This window comes from Coregonus clupeaformis, chromosome 3 (assembly GCF_020615455.1).
Source record: "Coregonus clupeaformis isolate EN_2021a chromosome 3, ASM2061545v1, whole genome shotgun sequence".
In the NCBI taxonomy this organism is placed as follows: domain Eukaryota; kingdom Metazoa; phylum Chordata; class Actinopteri; order Salmoniformes; family Salmonidae; genus Coregonus; species Coregonus clupeaformis.
In genome coordinates this window covers 34,003,924-34,024,104 of record NC_059194.1, presented here as the reverse complement: position 1 = coordinate 34,024,104, position 20,181 = coordinate 34,003,924, and the positions used below count along the sequence as shown (strand labels likewise).

The window sequence follows — 20,181 nt, the reverse complement described above, 5'->3', positions numbered from 1 at the left end:
GATTCATAACCAGCCAGGAATATACAGTCAGGTCCATAATTATTGGCACCCTTGATGAAGATGTGCAAAAAAGACTGCATAAAATAAATAATACAAATACTGAGCTGTGTATATCATGCTATAAAAAGGATAAATGATATACATTTATTTTAATACAATTGCTCAGAGAAATAGATTTTGTTTAACAAGTAATAAAACAAATCTCATAAAGATAGGGGTCAAAATTACTCCAGCACCCTACTGTACCCTTGCTAGGATAACGACACTGGGATTTTTTCTTAAATGTTTTTTGAGATTAGAGAACACATTGGGAGGACCTTAGACCATTCATCCATACAGAATCTTTCCAGATCCTTGATATCCTTTGTCTGTGCTTATGGACTGCCCTCTTCAATTCAAACCACAGGTTTTCAATGGGGTTCAAGTTCGTAGACTGAGATGGCCATTGCAAAATGTTGATTTTGTTGTCAATTAACCATTTATGTGTGGATTTTTATGTGTGCTTGGGGTTATTATCTTGTTGGAAGGTCCACTTGCGGAAAAGTGTCAACCTCCTGGTAGAGGCAACCAGGTTTTGGGCTAAAATGTCCAGGTACTAAGGCTGGATGATATGACCAAAATATCATATTACGATATACAGTTGAAGTCGGAAGTTTACATACACTTAGGTTCGAGTCATTAAAACTTGTTTTTCAACCACTCCACAAATTTCTTGTTAACAAACTATAGTTTTGGCAAGTCGGTTAGGACATCTACCTTGTGCATGACACAAGTCATTTTTCCAACAATTGTTTACAGACAGATTATTTCACTTATAATTTACTGTATCATAATTCCAGTGGGTCAGAAGTTTACATGCACTAAGTTGACTGTGCCTTTAAACAGCTTGGAAAATTCCAGAAAATGATGTCATGGCTTTAGAAGCTTCTGATAGGCTAATTGACATCATTTGAGTCAATTGGAGGTGTACCTGTGCATGTATTTCAAGGCCTACCTTCAAACTCAGTGCCTCTTTGCTTGACATCATTGGAAAATCAAAAAAAATCAGCCAAGACCTCAGAAGAAAAATTGTAGACCTCCACAAGTCTGGTTCATCCTTGGCAGCAATTTCCAAACGCCTGAAGGTACTACGTTCATCTGTACAAACAATAGTACACAAGTATAAACACCATGGGACCACACAGCCGTCATACCGCTCAGGAAGGAGACACGTTCTGTCTCCTAGAGATGAACGTACTTTGGTGCGGAAAGTGCAAATCAATCCCAGAACAACAGCAAAGGACCTTGTGAAGATGCTGGAGGAAACAGGTACAAAAGTATCTATATCCACAGTAAAACAAGTCCTATATTGGCATAACCTGAAAGGCCGCTCAGCAAGGAAGAAGCCACTGCTCCAAAACCGCCATAAAAAAAGCCAGACTACGGTTTGCAACTGCACATGGGGACAAAGATCGTACTTTTTGGAGAAATGTCCTATGGTCTGATTGAAACAAAAATAGAACTGTTTGGCCATAATGACCATCGTTATGTTTGGAGGAAAAAGGGGGACCTTGCAAGCCGAAGAACACCATCCCAACAGTGAAGCACGGGGGTGGTAGCATCATGCTCTGGGGGTGCTTTGCTGCAGGAGGGAATGGTGCACTTCACAAAATAGATGGCATCATGTGTGAGCAAGGAGGCCAACAAACCTGACTAAGTTACACCAGCTCTGTCAGGAGGAATGGGCCAAAATTCACCCAACTTATTGTGGGAAGCTTGTGGAAGGCTACCCGAGTTGCACCCCCTTTTGCTGTCAGAACAGCCTCAGTTTATCAGGGCATGGACTCTATAAGGTGTCAAAAGTGTTCCACAGGGATGCTGGCCTATGTTGACTCCAATGCTTCCCACAGTTGTGTCAAGTTGGCTGGATGTCCTTTGGGTGGTGGACCATTCTTGATACACACGGGAAACTGCTGAGCGTTGCAGTTCTTGACACACTCAAACCGGTTAGCCTTGCACCATATCATATCATAGCATACCCTACCATACCCTGTTCAAAGGCACTTAAATATTTTGTATTGCCCATTCACCCTCTGAATGGCACACATATACAATCCATGTCTCAATTGTCTCAAGGCTTAAAAATCCTTCTTTAACCTGTCTCCTCCCCATCATCTACACTGATTGAAGTTGTTTTAATAAGTGACATCAATAAGGGATCATAGCTCTCACCTGGATTCACCTGGTCAGTCTATGTCATGGAAAGAGCACGTGTTCCTAATGTTTTGTACACTCAGTGTATATCATTGTATTTGACAGTATTTATGTTTTTAAATAATAAATGTTCAAAATATGCTTCATGAGTAGTGTATGACCCTAGGGTGGCAACACATATATTCTGATGGTTTTAATGTGGCTTTTTCTCTTCTGATTGTTTTATACTGTTCAATCAATCTTAACCCCAAATAATGTTCAGCATTTTCATAAATTTCTGCATTTCCTTCACTCATTTGTTATCATTTCTGTCACGATCGTCGATAGATGAAGCGGACCAAGGCGCAGCGTGATAAGCGTACATACTTTGTATACACACACGAACCAAAACAATAAACAAACGATACGTGAAGTCCTAGGTTAAATAACACAAACCTTCACGGAACAAGATCCCACAACGTAACATGCCAACAGGCTGCCTAAGTATGGTCCCCAATCAGAGACAACGAGCTACAGCTGTCTCTGATTGGGAAGCACCCTGGCCAACATAGAAATACACAATCTAGAACGACAAACCTAGAAAACTAAACAAGGAAAAATCCACACCCTGGCTCAACATTTAAGAGTCCCCAGAGCCAGGGCGTGACAGTACCCCCCCCCAAAGGCGCGGACTGCGACCGCGCCAACCAAACACAAGAGGGTAGGGACCGGGTGGGCATTCCGCCTCGGCGGCGGATCCGGCTCAGGGCGTGACCACCACACTCTCTCTACCCCCCCGTTGCGCCCCTGGTCTGGTCTGGCCCCTCTGGCCGGAGCTGGACTGAACACCGGTGGAGCGGATTGCTCTGGCTCCGGCGTGGAGCAGCTGACCAGGCACGGACCGTGCCGGACTGACGACGCGCACCACTGGCTTGGTGCGGGGAGCAGGAACTGGCCGGACCGGGCTGACGACGCGCACCACTGGCTTGGTGCGGGGAGCAGGAACGGGCCGGACCGGGCTGACGACGCGCACCATTGGCTTGGTGCGGGGAGCAGGAACAGGCCGGACCGGGCTGGCGACGCGCACAACTGGCTTGGTGCGGGGAGCAGGAACGGGCCGGACCGGGCTGACGACGCGCACCATTGACTTGGTGCGGGGAGCAGGAACAGGCCGGACCGGGCTGGCGACGCGCACCACTGGCTTGGTGCGGGGAGCAGGAACAGGCCGGACCGGGCTGACGACGCGCACCACTGGCTTGGTGCAGGAACGGGCCGGACCGGGCTGACGACGCGCACCACGGGCTTAGTGCGGGGAGCAGGAACGGGCCTGACCGTACTGGGAACACACACCACTGGCCTTGTGCGGGAATCAGGAACGGGCCGGACCAGACTGGTGACACACACCACTTGCTTGGTGCGAGGAGCGGGACTGGGTTTCCTCATAAACCTCCGCTCCCACTGCTGCCTAACCAGTTCCTCTCGCCGTGCCTCCACACTCTCCTTCTCCCTCGTGACCAGTGGCCCCCGTAACCTGGCGGCCGCCTCTGCTAACCTGCTGAACCGCTCTATCGCGGCCTCCTGCTGCCTCGTAGTCCACGGCGTGAGCCCCCCCCTAAAAAATGTTTGGGCTTGTCTATCCCCCGTGAACATGGCCTCCATGGCTCTCGCCAGACTCTCACTCTTCTCCTCCCAAGTCCATCCTCTCTCCTCTTCACGCTGCTTGATCCAGTCGTGGTGGGATCTTCTGTCACGATCGTCGATAGATGAAGCGGACCAAGGCGCAGCGTGATAAGTGTACATACTTTATTGTGTACACACACAAACCAAAACAATAAACAAACGATACGTGAAGTCCTAGGTTAAATAACACAAACCTTCACGGAACAAGATCCCACAACGTAACATGCCAACAGGCTGCCTAAGTTTGTCCCCAATCAGAGACAACGAGCTACAGATGTCTCTGATTGGGAACCACCCTGGCCAACATAGAAATACACGATCTAGAACGACAAACCTAGAAAACTAAACAAGGAAAAATCCACACCCTGGCTCAACATTTAAGAGTCCCCAGAGCCAGGGCGTGACAATTTCTATACTGTACCACATTTGTTTTGCCCAGTGGTGTAAAGTACTACTTAAGTATTTTTTGTGGTATCTGTACTTTACTTTGCTATTTATATTTTTTTAACTTGTACTTTTACTCCACTACATTCCTAAAGAAAATAATGTACTTTTTCCTCCATAGTTGTTACATTTTGAATGCTTAGCAGGACAGGAAAATGGTCCATTTCACGCACCTTATCAAGAAAACATCCCTGGTCATCCCTACTGCCTCTGATCTGGCGGACTCACTAAACACAAATGCATCATTTGTAAATTATGTCTGAGTGTTGGACTGTGCCCCAGGCTATCCCTAAATAAAAAAAGAAAATAAAATTGTGTCGTCTGGTTTGCTTAATATAAGGAATTTGAATTGCTTAATAGTTTTACGTTTGATACTTAAGTATATTTTAGCAATTACATTTACTTTTGATACTTAGAGTACAAGTCAAAAGTTTACATTGTAGAATAATAGTGAAGACATCAAAACTATGAAATAACACATATGGAATCATGTAGTAACAGAAAAAGTGTTAAACAAATCAAAATATATTTTATATTTGAGATTCTTAAAAGTAGCCACCCTTTGGCTTGATGACAGCTTGGCACACTCTTGGCATTCTCTCAACCAGCTTCATGAGTAATGCTTTTCCAACGGTCTTGAAGGAGTTCCCACATATGCTGAGCACTTGTTGGATGCTTTTCCTCCACTCTGCGGTCCAACTCATCCCAAACCATCTCAATTGGGTTGAGGTCGGGTGATTGTGGAGGCCAGGTCATCTGATGCAGCACTCCATCACTCTTCTTGGTAAAATAGCCCTTACACAGCCTGGACATGTGTTTTGGGTCATTGTCCTGTTGAAAAACAAATGATAGTCCCACTAAGCGCAAACCAGATGGGATTGCGTATCACTGCAGAATGCTGTGGTAGCCATGCTTGTTAAGTGTGCCTTGAATTCTAAATAAATCACAGACAGTGTCACCAGCAAAGCACCCCCACACCATCACACCTCCTCCATGCTTCACGGTGGGAACCACACATGCGGAGATAATCCGTTCACCTACTCTGCGTCTCACAAAGACACGGCGGTTGGAACCAAAAATCTCAAATTTGGACTCATCAGACCAAAGGACAGATTTTCACCGGTCTAATGTCAATTGCTCGTGTTTCTTGGCCCAAGCAAGTATCTTTTTCTTATTGGTGTCCTTTAGTAGTGGTTTCTTTGCAGCAATTCAACCATGAAGGCCTGATTCACGCAGTGTCCTCTGAACAGTTGATGTTGAGATGTGTCTGTTACTTGAACTCTGTGAAGCATTTATTTGGGCTGCAATCTGAGGTGCAGTTAGCTCTAATGAACTTATCCTCTGCAGCAGAGGTAACTCTGGGTCTTCCTTTCCTGTGGCGATCCTCATGAGAGCCAGTTTCATCATAGCGCTTGATGGTTTCTGCGACTGCACTTGAAGAAACTTTCAAAGTTCTTGACATTTTCTGGATTGACTGACCTTCATGTCTTAAAGTAATGATGGACTGTCGTTTCTCTTTGCTTATTTGAGCTGTTCTTGCCATAATATGGACTTGGTCTTTTACCAAATAGGGCTATCTTCTGTATACAACCTCTACCCTGTCACAACACAACTGATTGGCTCAAACGCATTAAGATGGAAAGAAATTCCACAAATTAACTTTTAACAAGGCACACCTGTTAATTGAAATGCATTCCAGGTGACTACCTCATGAAGCTGGTTGAGAGAATGTGCAAAGCTGTCATCAAGGCAAACTTATATTTTGATTTGTTTAACACTTTTTTGGTTACTACATGATTCCATATGTGTTATTTCATAGTTTTGATGTCTTCACTATTATTATACATTGTAGAAAATAGTAAAAATAAAGAAAAACCCTTGAATGAGTAGGTGTGTCCAAACTTTTGACTGGTACTGTAAGTATATTTAAAACCAAATACTTTTAGACTTTTACTGAAGTAGTATTTTACTGGGTGACTTTCACTTTTAATTTAGTCATTTTTTATTAAGGTATCTTTACTTTTACTCAAGTATGTGAATTGGGTACTTTTTCCACCACTGGTTTTGCCTCTATTTTGTGAAAAAGTAAATTTTCCTTTATCAGAATAATAATAATAATTAACCAGGTTTCCATCCAACCTTTTTATGCGAGTAAAGTACGTCGTATAACAAATGTCACGACAGGCCTGATGAAAACAGCATATTTGTCTGTAACCTTTCCAAATGTTGACAAAACAAAATATGCTAGGTAAGGTGGGATCTTTTTGTGTCTGTAAAATTAATTATGCGAGAAATGGTGGTGGAAACGCATTTGTGCACTAACATTGATATAATAACCATCATATCGAAGTAAACTTGGAGTCATGCGATGATATGTTGTGTGGTCCTCCCGCTACGAATAGTTTATTTTCACAATGCAAAACATACACATACAAACGACAACATCACCCCTGCCCAGACCCACCTGCTCACACCCCCATCTCCAGCTCCAGCATCACTCTCTGATGAGTGGCCTGAGAGATTATGTCTAAACTCGTCCCATCAGTAGGCGTTAGTATAGAGAGGGGCCTGAGAGATGATAGGTCTGAGAAATGATGTCTGCAGTTGGACCCCTCTCATAATTTTGACCCCTATCTTTAGTTTTTATTTATTACTTTTTATTACAAGTAAATCACTTTCTCTGAGCAATTGTATTAGTTTAAAATAATATAATATAATTTCCCACTGTATTTGAGCATACAATATAGCTCAGTATTTGTATTATTTATTTTATACAGTATTTTTTGCTAATCTTTATCAAGGGTGCCAGTAATTATGGACCTGACTGTATATGCTACACATTTGCTTCATCTCCATCTCTGCCGTGTGTGGGAGGTTGTTCAGCTTTTACCTGCTACAGAACAGACACACAACTGCTGGGTGGTCTATTGTTCATGTTGAATATTTGCTAATGTGCACTGCTGCTGCCACCCACATTTTGTGCAGCTCCCGCTCTTCTCCATCTAGGTGCTCTGAGGCCACTTACTAAAGGGCCAGCCTGTTGGCTGTGATTTCATTAGAAGTGGCTTAATGGTGCCATGATGTGTTCCTCCACTACCCTGTGTCACCTGGATATGCATGTCCAAGGCTGCCATTCACTGCACTGGAATCACTGGAATCACTGCAGAGTGCATACAGGGCTACCCAAAGGAGATGATCACAGGGACTTAAGACTCCTGGCTTTTTCTAAAGGTTTGATAATAATTAAAGCTGATTGTTCTCAGATACAAAAGGTGAGAGGCAGGAAATTACAATAATCCAATTCAGTCGTTATTGAGATCCTTACTAATGAACTGATGGAGAATGAGAAAATGTCAGATGAATGCATTCTAATCTTCCCATTAATCTCATACTGCTAATACATAGTGAATAGTAAAGCAGCATAAAACAAAGAGAACGATGCAGATCTCTGCAGGGATGATGAGCCATAAAAAAATTAAAGGAAAATCAGTAAGAAAATAATGGCCAAATACTGTATGCTTGCTGGTTGACTGACAGGGTGGGTGGGTCTTTAGTTGTGCCATCGGTGAGATTATTGCAAGCAAAGCCATATAATCATTCCTGGCTACTAATCAAGAGATTAATGTGCAGCGGAATGCTTAATAGTAGGTATTGATTTTCCTTGTGTGTGAGCAGGCATGAGTAGGACTGGGCTCACTGTGGCCTCACAGGCAACTGCACAAAGCTCTTTGTAATTTAACTCCCGGAAAGGAATGCCATTGGATTACAATGATGTATACTGATGTATGCCTTATAGCTATACCAATCTCTACAACATGTGGCTTGTTTGCACATAAACACACCTCTTGTATGCTTGTGTATTTTTTTCTCTTCTTATTCCCTCCTCCTCAGATGATGTCCACACTGCATTTCATTGCTCAGCCTAGGGTAGACTGTATCTCTGAATATGTGATTGAGCCCGGGCAGGCGGCGCAGGGCATGACGTCTGTAAATGCATGTTGGCGCATGCCATGCTAATAGCTGCGTTCGTTCGCTCCAGAGTTGTTCAGCAGTGGCTAATTGCTGTGACAGAGCTCTCCACGGCACCTCTCTCTCCAGTAGCTTCCCCAGCCCAGGGCCAATGGAACTGCCAGCCTGGCATGGGCAGGTCAGCCCAGTCAGAAGGGCAGAGTGCTGCTACTGCGGCTGCTGCAGCTGTGAATACTGTCCATGCTACGCTCTCTATCCTCTCTCTCCTCTCTCTCCTCTCTCTTCTCCTCAGCTCCCCCAGATTAGCGCTTTGTGTAAAGGCTGAGAAGGAGGAGTGTTAGATAGCTACTGCTGTGATATAGGGGCAAAGGAGGATGAAATGTTCTGGCAAGGAGACAGGGGTTGGAGCATATGTTCTCCAGTCCTCTGGCTGTATCAGGAAAATGATCTGACACAAATTATTAGTCATCTTGTTAAGGCGAGTGCTTAACCTTGCTCGGCTCGGATTTACAGGAGGGGAGCTCTGTGTGTGCATGTGTTCGCAAATGGCCTCCTCATCCCTTCATAAACACATCTCCTAGTGAGCAGATGTGATTTGGATTTGTTATTACTGTACATGTTAGAAATGTTCAATACTCTTGAATTTTCTTTGAAACCGATGAATATAGAAAATCACGCAGTGTGATCTCATGTGCCTCTGCTAGCTCTTATGTCTGAACAAATCTCACAGCATAGCCGGAATAAAAGGTAACAGCAGGAAATAGGCCATGTTATGTCTTCTTACAGCTTCTCAAGAGGTCTCTCTGGGTGCATCAGTAGATCAATGTCTGCATTCCCTTTCGTAGAGCCAAGTGAATGTTTGTCCAAATGTCACATATTACCTGCAGCAAGCCACATTCAGGTCTTGACATAGATGCACCAGACTCTCTCTCTCTCTCTCTCTCTCTCTCTCTCTCTCTCTCTCTCTCTCTCTCTCTCTCTCTCTCCTCTCTCTCTCTCTCTCTCTCTCTCTCTCTCTCTCTCTCTCTCTCTCTCTCTCTCTCTCTCTCTCTCTCTCTCTCTCTCTCTCTCTCTCTCTCTCTCTCTCTCTCTCTCTATCTGTGTGTACACATGCGTGAGGAGCTAAATACTTCCTAGATACTTCCTCCTATTATAGTGTAATAAATAATCTCCCCCGCCTTCATTTCTGCATTGATTTTGCCTAATCATTGTAAAGCAGTGTGTGTTTATGCATGCTAGGGTGTAGCACCATTACTTCATGCACATATTAATTATCATAAAATAGGAGATGGGAGTTGTAGCCTTTTCTATATGACATTGCTTGGCTGTCACAGCTTTCAGCATCAGAGGGGTGGACAGCTTCTCACTGCAGAATGCAGTAGGGAGAAAACACAGATTATTTTTGTTCAAACAGTGGACTCAAATTAAATGTGTTATTAACTAAATCACAAACAAACCAACAGATCGAATTTGACACACATCAGGCTGTGTCACTAGCTCACCCACCACTTTACCCCATGCTTCTCCCACTATTCCCAGTCTTTCCTTAGCTTCCGTCTGCTTAAGTATATATGTATCCACCAGGTATTGATCCCATGATAAATCAATTGTGAGGAGAATATTGAAAACAAAACGACGAAACATATTTACGGTGGTCCTTTTTCACCGCTCCCTGACAATGTGGGCCCTGCCTGTGGACTTCAGCCAAGTCTTATTTCATTTAGACAACAGAACAGGACTTAGTCTGGGACAGTTTTGTATTCAGCCCAGCTGAGATTCATCAAGCTGGCAGATACTTTTTTACTCGGCTGCATACCAGTCAATTCCAGGCTACACACAATGGCTAAAGACTGAATTGATTCTGAATACATTATCCAAACTGAGGTCAGGGCTTAGTAACACACAAACAAGTGAACTTAGCCAAGCATGTGACCAGAATTAAACAGGTAAAACAAACATTTTCGCACACGATAGAGGGAATAAGAGCTTCTCTGATGAAAAAACATTTGAATGTGTGTATTGAAAATCTTGTTCACTATATACTTGACAGTGTTCCAATGTGAGAATGTTCCTGTTCTGTTGGTATTTAGATATTCCTTTTGAACATGTTTATACATATTCTTGGGAACACTTGTTTTTTTCCTTACACATTCTTCAGCTGAGCTTCACAAAAAGGATTTGTAGTGTTCAGTGTTATTAACACAAAATATTCTGTACATTTAGGAAAGCTGTAAAAAAAATTTTTAATGAGCCACATCAGCAGAAGTTGGAGTGTGTTATAAACCGTTGAATCTCTTGGTTGTTGCAATAGCCCATTTGATGAATTCTAATATGAAGAACTGGAAATAGACCAGTTAAATTTGACTCATACTATGTAGGACTAGACAATTATTATTATTATATATATGTTTTAGGGGGTAGATCAGCTTTAATATTGCAGATAGATTGTAGTTTCCATCAATGTAATTGTCTGCATCATTTCCAATCCCCCATATATATATAAAAAAAAAAAATCCAAATCAAATTGTATTTGTCACATGCGCCGAATACAACAGGTTTAGACCTTACAGTGAAATGCTTACTTACAAGCCCTTAACCATCAATGCATTTGATTAGCTGTTCAGGAGTCTTATGGCTTAGGGGTAAAAGCTGTTAAGAAGCCTTTTGGACCTAGACTTGGCGCTCCGGTACCACTTTCCGTGCTGTAGCAGAGAGAACAGTCTACGACTAGGGTGGCTGGAGTCTTTGGCAATTTTTAGGGCCTTCCTCTGACACCGCCTGGTATAGAGGTCCTAGATGGCAGGAAGCTTGGCCCCAGTGATGTACTGGGCCGTACGCACAACCCTCTGTAGTGCCTTGCGGTCGGTGGCCTAGCAGTTGCCATACCAGGCGGTGATGCAACCAGTCAGGATGCTCTCGATGGTGCAGCTGTATAACTTTTTGAGGCTCTGAGGACCCATGCCAAATCTTTTCAGTCTCCTGAGGGGGAATAGGCGTTGTTGTGCCCTCTTCATGACTGTCTTGGTGTTTTTGGACCATGATAGTTTGTTGGTGATGTGGACACCAAGGAACTTGAAGTTCTCAACCTGCTCCACTACAGCCCCGTCGCTGAGAATGGGGGCGTGCTCGGCCCTCCTTTTCCTGTAGTCCAAGATCATCTCCTTTGTCTTGATCATGTTGAGGGAGAGGTTGTTATCCTGGCACCACACTGCCAGGTCTCTGACCTCCTCCCTATAGGCTGTCTCATTGTTGTCCGTGATCAGGTCTACCACTGTTGTGTCGTCGGCAAACTTAATGATAGTGTTGGAGTCGTGCTTGGCCATGCAGTCATGGGTGAACAGGGAGTACAGGAGGGGCCTGAGCATGCACCCCTGAGGGGCCCCCGTGTTGAGGATCAGCGTGGCAGATGTGTTGTTACCTACCCATAGCACCTGGGGGCAGCCCGTCAGGAACTCCAGGATCCAGTTGCAGAGGGAGGTGTTTAGTCCCAGGGTCCTTAGCTTATTGATGAGCTTTGAGGGCACTATGGTGTTGAACGCTGAGCTGTAGTCAATGAATAGCATTCTCACGTAGGTGTTCCTTTTGTCCAGGTGGGAAAGGACAATGTGGAGTGCAATAGAGATTGTGTCATCTGTGGATCTGTTGGGGCGGTATGCAAATTGGAGTGGGTCTAGTGTTTCTGGGAAAATAGTGTTGATGTGAGCCATGAAGAGCCTTTCAAACACTTCATGGCTGCAGACGTGAGTGCTATGAGTCAGTGGTCATTTAGGCAGGTTACCTTGGTGTTCTTGGGCACAGGGACTATGGTGGTCTGCTTGAAACATGTAGGTATTACAGACTCGGTCAGGGAGAGGTTGACAATGTCAGTGAATATATATATGTTATTTTAATATTTTCCCCTAACTCTACCACCCCTCCCCTAATTGGAGTAAACTAATGGACAACAACACTTAGGCTTCTACTTCCAGCTTATCAATACTATATACATTTTACGGACACAGTATATTTTACAATAGTTATCCTTTGTTTGTTTTTAGTCCCATCCAGCTCCACTCAACCCCTCCCATCTATCTCTTAACACCATCCATTTTTTATTTATTATTGCCATATATTTATCAACTGTGCTGTGATGTTTCACCAAAGTTTTGAATCTTTCTATTCTCATAGTTTCTACAGATTGTAAATTAAAGATATCTTGTTTTTGCTAAAAGTATTATTATATTATTGATCGATTGACTATGACTTTTCAAATCACCCAGTAGTGCTACAATTTCTACAGGTGAAACACAGTCTGCAGCATTTTTGTTGGAGTACTTTTAGATATGACTGTTATGTTTTTCTTTTATAGCTAATCAAGAAATCTAGTTTTTTTTTAAATCAACAATGTTACATTTGTTAACAAATTTGACTACTTTTCCAATCAACTACCTAATTGTTTGGATTCAAAACCCAGCTCAGATCCTATTAGATCCTCATCTCAATTCTTCTTATTTCATCTCCCATCTACTAGACAAAAGGCTGGACCAAAAGATACAGAAATGGCAGCAACTATCACTCACCCAAGGATTCCTCAGAAGTTTTGCACATATTGAACAAACTTAGGTGGATGATAAAGGACACTGCCCAGTTCTGCAGGCTGCCCCTTAGGCAAATTCCAAAGTCATTTAACTGGGGCTTTTAAATGCAAGATCCATAAACAACTAAGGCTTACTACTGAATGACATCACCACTGATAGAGGTCTAGACTTTCTCTGCCTCACTGAGACTTGGCATCAGCCCAATGAGTACATATCCTTCAACCAAGGCTTGGGCGGTATCCAGATTGTCATACCTTCATACCGACCTAGTGCCATACCGGTATATTCAGTAATACCGGCAATGAACACAAAGGGCACTATTTTCAACCCCCACTGAGTCTCTGTAATCTGAAGGTTAGCAATGGTAATAAGTACATGTAAAATATGCAAAGAAATATGACGCAACCACGTAACAATTATACAACATTTCTTGAAATCAATGGCGGCCATTATTTGAGCTGAAGCGAGAGAAAATACACTCTGACTTCAGAAAAAAATGTTGCTGACTACAATATTTTATCTTGATACATTAATAAATACATGCTGTGTTAATTTTGGCATGTTTACCTGCGTAGATCGCAAGCCCATAATAAGTCAGTAGGCCTAACTGGCTAGCTACTACTGTTAGCTAGCCAGATAGCCGCAAATAATTGTTAGCTAGCTACCCACGAAGAATTGACATCTACCTTGCATTATATTAGTTTTAGGTCATTTTTGCCTGTTAAACTATCTGGTTAGCTACAATATTATGATTCACATATACTACCTGATAGTTATGAAGTAAAACGTTTGCTTTGTGTAGATCTTATTTCGTCTCTATTGCCATTGTCCTGGCTGGAAGATGGTTCAGTGAATGGGTAGCTAAGTCCATAGTAAGTCAATATGGCTAACTGGCTAGCTAGCTAGCCACGAAGAATTGCTACACACGATAAATGTACATCTACCTTGCATAACATTCGTTTTAGGTCATTTTTGCCTGTTTAACTAGCTGGCTAGCTAGATTATTACGATTCACATATCAACTGATAATTATGACGTAAAACGTTTGCTTTGTGTATATCTTGTTTAATCTATTGTTGCCATTGTCCTAGCTGGAAGAAGGTTCAGTGAATGGGGATGTGCAGCGTCAGGTAATACAGCAGGGGGAGCGCGAGGGCTTCTCAAATGTAATGGCGCACGGTAGTATGGATATTGAGAAACACCCATAGTCTCTGACCTAAAGTATTGGTGGGACAGACAACCTATCTCATAAATAAAGATTTATAGGCCTCCTAAGCTCAACTTTGACTTTCTTGCTGAACTATCTGAGCTACTAACACTCCTAAGCCCCTTGTTTCCCTGCTATACTAGTGCTTGGGGATTTCAACATACATGTCGACTCCCCTGACGGCATGCTCTCTACTGGCCTGGCTGATGTCCTTGACAATTTTGGACTCATGTTCATGTACTTTGCCCCCCCACAACAAAGGCCATACACTGAAACATGGATTACCACAGAAAACACTGCTACTCCTACTGCTCTTTCCTCGTATGACCATGTGTTCTCGCATACACCGAGAGCATCTGGTCAGAGCGGCGGTGGCACAGGAATCCTCATCTCTCCCAAGTGGACATTCTCTCTTTTCCCCCTGACCCATCTGTCTATCTCCTCATTTGAATTCCATGCTGTCACAGTCACTTGCCCATTCAAGCTTAACATCCTTGTCATTTATCGCCCTGCAGGTTCCCTTGGAGAGTTCATCAATGAGCTTGACGCCTTGATAAGTTCCTTTCCTGAGGATGGCTCAGCCCTCACAGTTCTGGGTGACTTAACCTCCCTACGTCTGCCTTTGACTCGTTTCTCTCTGCCTCCTTCTTTCCACTCCTTTCCTCTTTTGACCTCACCCTCTCACCGTCCCCCCCTACTCACAAGGCAGGCAATACGCTTGACCTCATCTTTACTAGATGCTGTTCTTCTACTAATCTCACTGCAACTCCCCTCCAAGTCTCCAACCACTACTTTGTATCCTTTTCTCTCTCGCTCTCCTCCAACACTACTCACTCTGCCCCTACTCAGATGGTAATGTGCCGTCGCAAACTTCGCTCTCTCTCCCGCTACTCTCTCCTCTTCCATCCTATCATCTCTTCCCTCTGCTAAATCCTTCTCCCTCCGATCTCCTGATTCTGCCTCCTCAACCCTCCTCTCCTCCCTTTCTGCATCTTTTGACTCACTATGTCCCCTATCCTCCCGGCCGGCTCGGTCCTCCCCTCCTGCTCCGTGGCTTGACGACTAATTGCGAGCTCACAGAAGAGGGCTCGGGGTAGCCGAGCGGAAATTGAGCAAAACTAGACTCCCTGCGGACCTGTCATCTTTTCACTCCCTCCTCTCTACATTCTCTTCCTCTGTTTCCGCTGCTAAAGCCACTTTCTACCACTCTAAATTTCAAGCCTCGAACCCTAGGAAGCTCTTTGCCACCTTCTCCTCCCTGCTGAATCCTCCTCCTCCTCCCCCTCCATCCTCCCTCTCTGTGGATGACTTCGTCAACCATTTTGAAAAGAAGGTTGACGACATCTGATCCTCATTTATTAAGTCAAATGACACCGCTGGTCCTGCTCACACTGCCCTACCCTATGCTTTGACTTCTTTCTCCCCTCTCTCTCCAGATGAAATCTTGCGACTTGTGACGGCCGGCCGCCCAACAACCTGCCCGCTTGACCCTATCCCCTCCTCTCTTCTCCAGACCATTTCCGGAGACCTTCTCCCTTACCTCACCTCGCTCATCAACTCATCCTTGACCGCTGGCCATGTTCCTTCCGTCTTCAAGAGAGCGAGAGTTGCATCCCTCCTCAAAAAACCTACACTCGATCCCTCCGATGTCAACAACTACAGACCAGTATCCCTTCTTTCTTTTCTCTCCAAAACTCTTGAGCGTGCCGTCTCTAGCCAACTCTCTTGCTATCTCTCTCAGAATGACCTTCTTGATCCAAACCAGTCAGGTTTCAAAACTGGTCATTCAACTGAGACTGCTCTTCTCTGTGTCACGGAGGCTCTCCGCACTGCTAAAGCTAACTCTCTATCCTCTGCTCTTATCCTTCTAGACCTATCCGCTGCCTTTGATACTGTGAACCATCAGATCCTCCTCTCCACCCTCTCCGAGTTGGGCATCTCCGGCACTGCTCACTCTTGGATTGCGTCCTACCTGACAGGTCGCTCCTACCAGGTGGCGTGGCGAGAATCTGTCTCCACACCACGTGCTCTCACCACTGGTGTCCCCCAGGGCTCAGTTCTAGGCCCTCTCCTATTCTCTCTATACACCAAGTCACTTGGCTCGGTCATATCCTCACATGGTCTCTCCTATCACTGCTACGCAGACGACACACAATTAATCTTCTGATAACCAGGTGGCGAATCGCATCTCTGCATGTCTGGCAGACATCAGTGTGGATGTCGGATCACCACCTCAAGCTGAACCTCGGCAAGACGGAGCTGCTCTTCCTCCCGGGGAAGGACTGCCCACTCCATGATCTCACCATCACGGTTGACAACTCCATTGTGTCCTCCTCCCAGAGTGCAAAGAACCTTGGCGTGACCCTGGACAACACCCTGTCATTCTCCACTAACATCAAAGCGGTGACCCGATCCTGCAGGTTCATGCTCTACAACATTCGCAGAGTACGACCCTACCTTACACAGAAAGCGGCACAGGTCCTAATCCAGGCACTTGTCATCTCCCATCTAGATTACTGCAACTCGCTGTTGGCTGGGCTCCCTATCTGTGCCATTAAACCCCTACAACTTATCCAGAATGCTGCAGCCAGTCTGGTGTTCAACCTTCCCAAGTTCTCTTATGTCACCCCGCTCCTCCGCACACTCCACTGGCTTCCAGTTGAGGCTCGCATCTACTACAAGACCATGGTGCTTGCCTACGGAGCTGTGAGGGGAACGGCACCTCCTTACCTTCAGGCTCTGATCAGACCCTACACCCAAACGAGGGCACTACGTTCATCCACCTCTGGCCTGCTAGCTCCCCTACCTCTACGGAAGCACAGTTCCCGCTCAGCCCAGTCAAAGCTATTCGCTGCTCTGGCACCCCAATGGTGGAACAAGCTCCCCCATGATGCCAGGAAAGCGGAGTCACTGACCACCTTCCGGAGACACTTGAAACCCTACCTCTTTAAGGAATAGCTGGAATAGTATAAAGTAATCCTTCTTTCCCCACCCCCCCAAAAAAATAAAAGTGGTTGTCCCACTGGCTATCATAAGTTGAATGAACCAATTTGCAAGTCGCTCTGGATAAGAGCGTCTGCTAAATGATGTAAATGTAAAAACTGGACCTGGTCTGTACCACAGGCGTGGAAGGAAATGTGTCAGGGCTGTCTGACCAAAAAGTCATCCCCTTCACCCTAGCTATTCCTCTACCCACTCGGCCCAAGAAACACTCCATTCAGTTTAGAAATCTGAAAACAATACACTGCCCATCTTACTGAATCCATCTCCTACCTGCCAGTTACTGACTATGTGGCTCAATACAACACTGCCTTGGCCTCCATACTGGATGAAGTTGCTCCTTTGAAAACCCCCCTGGTGTCTTTCTCCAAGTCTTCTCCCTTGTACATTAAGGAGCTACGCTCTCTCAAAGCAACTGGCTGTCATTGAGAATGACAGTATAAGAAAACTGGGCTAACTGTACATGCGCAGATGTATCAGCAACATCAGCAAGAATATATAGAGGCCATAAATGCAGCTTGGACATCCTACTACTCCCAACTGATCAGCAACAGGTGCTGTTCTCTACTGTGAGAAAGCTCCTCCAAACTGTGAACAAATATGCTACCTCACCCTCCCCAGAACAGTGCAATCAATACCTGTGCTTCTTCCAAAAACATCAGCAACACCATCCTGTCCTCTCCAGCCCCAGTAGTTGAGCTAGCCAGTCCTACGCTCCCTGAGTCAAGGTTCTTCACCTTCACCACAGTCACTGCAGCTGATGTAACCAAGCTGGTTAGGACAATGAGGCCCACCACTTGCTCACTTGACCCTATCCCCACCTCCCTTGTCAAGACATGCTTACTTGCTCTGGTGCCTTTCTTCATAGAAATAATTACAAGTCCCTTATCACTGGATGTGTCCCTACTCAGCTCAAACTGGCCGCAGTCACACCAGTACTTAAAAAGCCTGGATCTGACCCTGACAACCTCCAGAACTACAGGCCTATCTCCAACCTGCCCTTCCTGAGCAAGCTCCTCGAATGTGCTGTTTCTAGCCAACTCCAAAACCATCTGGCCACTCACAACCTAGTCGAGCCCTTCCACTCAGGTTTCAGAGCTAGACACAGCACCGAGACTTCCCTGGTAAGGATCACCAATTACCTCCTCATGAATGCTGACTCTCGGCTGCCTGCATCCTCATACTGCTGGACCTCAGTGCAGCATTCGACAAAGTCAGCCACGCCATCCTGCTGGACTGCTCCTGAAGAAGCTCCTGGGCCTGTCAGACACTGCCCTGGACTGGTTCAGGTCCAGTTTGTAGTCATCGGTCCAAGTAGGTCAGACACAGTTGTGGTCCGACAGGGGGACCCTCAGGGCTTGGTTCTCGGTCCACTACTGTTTTGTTTGTACTGTACATGCTGCCACTGGGAAACATCTTGAGGAAACACGGACTGAGCTTTCACTTTTATGCAGATGACACTCAGCTGTATGTCTCCACAAACACTGACACTGCCAATGCCACTGCACTCCTGATCAGCAGCCTGCAGGACATCAAAGCATGGATGCAGTTGAATTTCCTGCAGTTAAACTGCAAAAAGACAGAGGTCAACCTGATTGGCACTCCCACCATCATACACAACATCAGCAGCTACAGCCTCAATATCGATTGTGTCAAGGTCCTCCTCACAAATGAGGTTCGCAACCTGGGTGTGATATTTGACAGTCAGCTCTCGTTTGAGGCCCACATCAAGAGTGTGACCAAATTCTAATTTTTCCATCTACAAAACATTGCCATGTTACGACCTATGCTATCAAAACCTGCGGTTGAGCAACTTATCCATGCCTTTATTTCATCCCGTCTGGAGTATTGAAACGCCCTGTTTGTTGGCGCATCTGCCAAGTGCTGCACGTCTACACACCCACACCTCCCCCCCACGAGCACATCACTCCAGTGCTGTTCAACCTCCACTGACTCCCATATGCTCACGCATCGACGACAAAATCCTGGTTCACACCTACCAAGCTATCCACAACTCTGGACACGACTACCTGTCTGACCTCGTTCTATCCTCCTGCCCCACACGCACCCTTCGCTCCTCCAGGTCTGTCTCCCTTCAGCAGCCCTGTAGCAGACTAAAAACGATGGATAACAGGGCTTTCAGTTGCGCGGCTCCACGGCTGTGGAACGCACTTCCAGACACTACTAGTCTCTGTCCTCGTTTCACGTACAGCTCAAGACCGTGCTGTTCAGAAAAGCTTTCAAGGACCTCTGCTAATTCTGTTCTCATGTCCTCTGGATCTGATGACACCCATGTATAGCTTTGTTCGTTGTCTGTGTTCTATGTTCTGTGTTTTGGATTGTTTTTATTATTATTATTATAATACAATTTTGTTGTGCCTTGGGTGTGAGAAAAGCACTTTACAAATGAAATGTATTATTATTATTATGAAAAACACAGCAAAGTGTAGGTGGTTGTGCACATGTTTAATATATTTTCAGTGTACAATTATTTTGCTGCACTCTTGTCATTTCCAGGCATTCTACACTGAGTGTACAAAACATTAAGAACACCTGCTCTTTCCATGACATAGACTGCCAGGTGAATCCAGGTGAAAGCTATGATCCCTTATTGATGTCACTTGTTAAATCCACTTCAATCAGTATAGATGAAGGGGAGGAGACAGGTTAAAGAAGGATTTTTAAACCTTGAGACAATTGAGACATGGATTGTGTATGTGTGCCATTCAGAGAGTGAATGGGCAAGACAAAAGATTTAAGCGCCTTTGAACGGGGTATGGTAGTAGGTGCCAGGCGCACCAGCTTGTGTCAAGAACTGCAACGCTGCTGGGTTTTTCACGCTCAACAGTTTCCTGTGTGTATCAAGAATGGTCCACCACCCAAAGGACATCCAGGCAACTTGACACAATACCTTCGACACCTTGTAGAGTCCATGCCCCAACAAATTGAGGCTGTTCTGAGGGGAAAACTCAATATTAGGAAGGTCTTCTTAATATTTTGTTCACTCACTGTATAACTGGTACTAGTAAAGTCTGTGAATGTCTTCAGACAGTATTCTGCTTGATAATTAAATTGTCCTCTGACTGCACATGATTTTGGATAATGTGCTTGATTTGGATGTCTAATAACATT

At 44.9% G+C, this 20,181-nt stretch overlaps 2 protein-coding genes across 2 annotated transcripts in view; both read left to right on the top strand.

Annotated features, from left to right (window-relative positions):
* LOC121545470 (X-linked interleukin-1 receptor accessory protein-like 2) overlaps nt 1-20,181 on the top strand; it is a 321,413-nt gene that overhangs the window by 9,044 nt on the left and 292,188 nt on the right. The window lies entirely within an intron of this gene.
* Nucleotides 15,608-18,799, top strand: LOC121545476 (the record flags this gene model as incomplete). Its single annotated transcript, XM_045206594.1, has 5 exons — nt 15,608-16,201; nt 16,489-16,992; nt 17,671-17,811; nt 17,961-18,363; nt 18,504-18,799. Coding segments are annotated over 5 exons (1,938 nt in total), but the record flags the coding sequence as incomplete, so codon positions are not given.